The following is a 3,638-nucleotide window of genomic DNA, read 5'->3' as shown; positions in this document are numbered from 1 at the left end:
AAAGATTGAAGATTCAATTAATACTATAGCTAATGGTGATTTTTCCAAAATTCCCTTAAAAATGACAGGAAAAGTGCTTAGGTGTTGGCTTCAAAGTCAACCCACAAAGACAGTAGCAAGGGAAGAAGTGACAACAGTTGTATGGAACCTGGAAACAGGTAAAAGACAAGGAGCCTCAACCTCAAGATAGCAATAGGAAGAGCTGTTTTAATACAAAGAGTTCCAAATGGCATCAGGCAATTCAAGTAGGAAGCAAAAATTTGAAATAATTGATTGAGACACCTAGATCAGTGTCTTCCTGAACTTTTATCATTTTAATTCAAGGAGACTGAAACACAGTTAAAGTTGGGTGCACTGTATGCAAAATTTCTATATTGGGCTCCTCTCAAGTTGTCTATAGAAAGCTAGAAGTGACTTCTATACACACAAAAATAGATGAGAAGTTTTCTGCTTTGGAAATTCTGACCAATTCAATACAAAGACCTAAATATACTGGTAATTTGGATTCTCTCAGTGAAACACCCTAGGTAGAGCAGTTATGGTAAAAGCCACACAAACACACACACTCTTCTTCAAGCTCTCTCTTTAATCTCAAGTATTAAATGTTTGAAAACACCAAAAGATCAAAATATTTGAGCATTTATTATGAAAAATGACTAGATAGACAAAGAAAATCTTGGCAGGAGGGGACTACTCAAGTAGACATTTGCAACCACTATTCTAATTGGAGAAATTTTCTTAAGAAATAAAATCAACAGAGCACAGCAGCCAGGGTTCCATCCCCTGCATGCAGTACTGGCTTTGCCCCAGGGGCATGCTGAGACAGTGATTGACACCGAACGTGGTGGTGCACGCCTGTAATCCCATCGCTTGGGAGATTGAAAACAGGAGGCTCATTATGAGTCATCTGTGGAGTGAGACCCTATAGACCTTGTACTAAATACATAAAAAAAAATAAAATAAAATCAAGACGCTATATAAAGAATATTATTAAAAAGGTTTTGGAAATCTGAGCAATTATACTGAGGGCAACAATGTGCAATATACCAACTATTGTGGAATACCTATCATCTTTTTTTAAGTTGTGTATCATTTCTAATGTCTTTTCTTTATTCTTTTTAAAATAAATTTGAAAAAGATTTTGGGATGAAAAATGAATAGTACAAATAGAAAATTCAATAAAATATTTGGAAAATAAGCTTAAGAAAGTGATATCATTTTTTAAAAGAGTCTAAAGGATGTAAAATAGAAAGGGAAATGTGAAGAAATTAGAGACCTATTTAAGAGGGCCCATATCAACCCTATAAGTTTATAAAGAATGTACAAGACAAAAAAATTATCAAAGGAATAATGTAAGAAAATCTCTAGCAACTAATGTAACATATAAATTTTCAAATTGAAATACAGAAGCAAATGCCATCACAGTGAACAAAACAAATCTCTAGACTATGCCACATTAGCATGAAATTTCAAAATAATGTGCACAATGAACATAAACCTAATAAAATTCAAAATATAAAAAAAATTCAAAATGTGAGGGAGAGGGCAATGTATCACTTAGAATTCCCAAACTGTAATGTCACCAACTTGCTCAACGGAAACTTTAAAAATAAAGAGGCAATAGAACATCAGTGTCAAAATTCAGAGGGAAATTTTTTCAACTAGAAATCAATACGACATCACTGATAGTAAGTAATTAAGATTAAACTTAGTATTGATATCACTTCAGATAGGTGAGTTGTCAAAATGCATACTTCCCATCATAATCATTTCTAAATACTGGAATACACACACACACACACACACACACACACACACACACACACATACACACACACACACACACACACTCCAACTGAATAAATAAAATAATAAAAAGGAAGTGGGAAAACTAATCACTAGGAGAGGGCTGATGGTGATTTCCACAGTGTTGCTGAAGAGAAATCCTAAGATGACCACTCTGTGGCCAGGGTATAAATGAATATAAAATTCCCATTTCCCACAGTAGAAAGTGAGCAGATAATGCAAATAAATAGTAATAAATGGGGACATAGCAATGTTAGAATGACCTGAAAGAGCTAAAAGTGTTTGTTTCTGACAATGAAAGATACAGGCTGTGGAAAAGTGGTCAAATTGCTCATTAAAAATTGACACTTTAGACTACAAATATAAGCTTTAGAGGAAAAAATAAACAACACTCAGGTATGTTAAAGATAAGGAAAAAATATTGATGGTAAGCATATACCTCATGTAAATACATATCAAAATTTTAAAAATGATCATAATTTTTATTGTAAACTAGAATGAGTTATTAAGACATTGACTCTCTAGAGTGTGTTTCTTAGGCAGGGGAGACATCTCAGTTGTCTAAGTGCCTGCCTGGCAAGCGCAAAGACCTGAGTGCTATCCCAGGTACCACGTGCTGCGCCAGCCCCGGAACCCCCTGTGCACCTTGAGGGCCCTAAAAGGAGGGTCACTATGAGTCTGAACTGTGTAGTGAGACCCTGTATCAATGAAATAAATAAAGTATTTTTCAAAAATTAAAATGTATTGCTAACAAATTAGTGGAAAATACGAGAAGTACAATTCTGCTGATTTGTAAATTTTACAATAGAAAGTAAGTAAACTGATTCCAAGTTTCTTTGGGCTTTTAAAAATTTTTTAAGGGCCGAGGAGATGGCTCAGTAGTATAAGCACTTGCCTGGCAAGAGCAAGGGGCTGAGTTCAATCCCCAGTTCTACCCAAAAAAAAAAAATGTGTATAGGAAAAAAGTTATATTAATGTCTTTGTTATGAAGAAATAATTAATATTCCTGGGTTTGTCTGTTTCAAATAGAATAAGTGTGATATCTTATTATAAAATTATATGTATAGGACCACCTTTATCTTTGTAAAGTACCTTTTCTGTCAGCTATATATATTTTTTTTAATTATGTATCTGAATGGATGCCCATCTCAACCTGTATATATTCAAAAGATATCTGAAATTGAGTATCAGACAAATGTTAATAATATTTATTCCTGGGCCCCATGATCACTGATGTTATTGTAACAGGATATGATACATTATTTGCAATTGCTTCTTTATCCTTCATGGAAGTGGAAATAAAGATTATGACAAAATAAAATAAATACATATATACATATATACCAACCTACTGCCAGAAAATGAACCAGGAGACCAATAGTAATTCCAAGAATTGCCAACCCTCCAAGCACAACAAGGACAATTATCCACAGTGGCGGAGATGCACGGGGACCTGTGACTGGTCTGCCAATAAAAAGTATGGTTATGAAAGCATGTTAGAAAATTCACAATTTTTCCAAATCTGACCTTCTTTTTCTTTTCATCCCCTAAAAGTCCCCCAGTTAGGCACAGTAGTAGCAAAAGATACAGGAAGGAAGGGTGGAAGAAAGAGAACAGGAGGAAGAGAGAAGGAAGGAGAATGGGGAAAAGAGTATTGTCCTAAAACCTCATGATTGAACCTGTGTTTCAAAATTTAGTCCATGTTTCTGAACTACAAGATCATTTTTCCAGTGCATAGTTTCATGCCAAATTATCTGTACTTGGAGCAATGCTTCCCAGGTCAATGGCTGGTGACAGAGTTAACTTCAATAAGGGAAGAACTTACCAGCTCC

At 34.7% G+C, this 3,638-nt stretch overlaps 1 protein-coding gene across 1 annotated transcript in view; it reads right to left on the bottom strand.

Annotated features, from left to right (window-relative positions):
- The window catches only part of Tmprss11b (transmembrane serine protease 11B), a 20,177-nt gene that overhangs the window by 11,026 nt on the left and 5,513 nt on the right, over nt 1-3,638 (bottom strand). The window contains exon 2 of the mRNA XM_004644078.2: nt 3,155-3,270. Within this exon, the coding sequence (XP_004644135.1) occupies nt 3,155-3,270 (116 nt within the window). The remainder of the gene's footprint in view (nt 1-3,154; nt 3,271-3,638) is intronic.

The sequence above is a fragment of the Octodon degus genome, unplaced genomic scaffold (genome assembly GCF_000260255.1).
Source record: "Octodon degus isolate 3935 unplaced genomic scaffold, OctDeg1.0 scaffold00191, whole genome shotgun sequence".
Classification (NCBI taxonomy): Eukaryota; Metazoa; Chordata; class Mammalia; order Rodentia; family Octodontidae; genus Octodon; species Octodon degus.
This window is presented reverse-complemented; position numbering and strand designations above follow the sequence as displayed.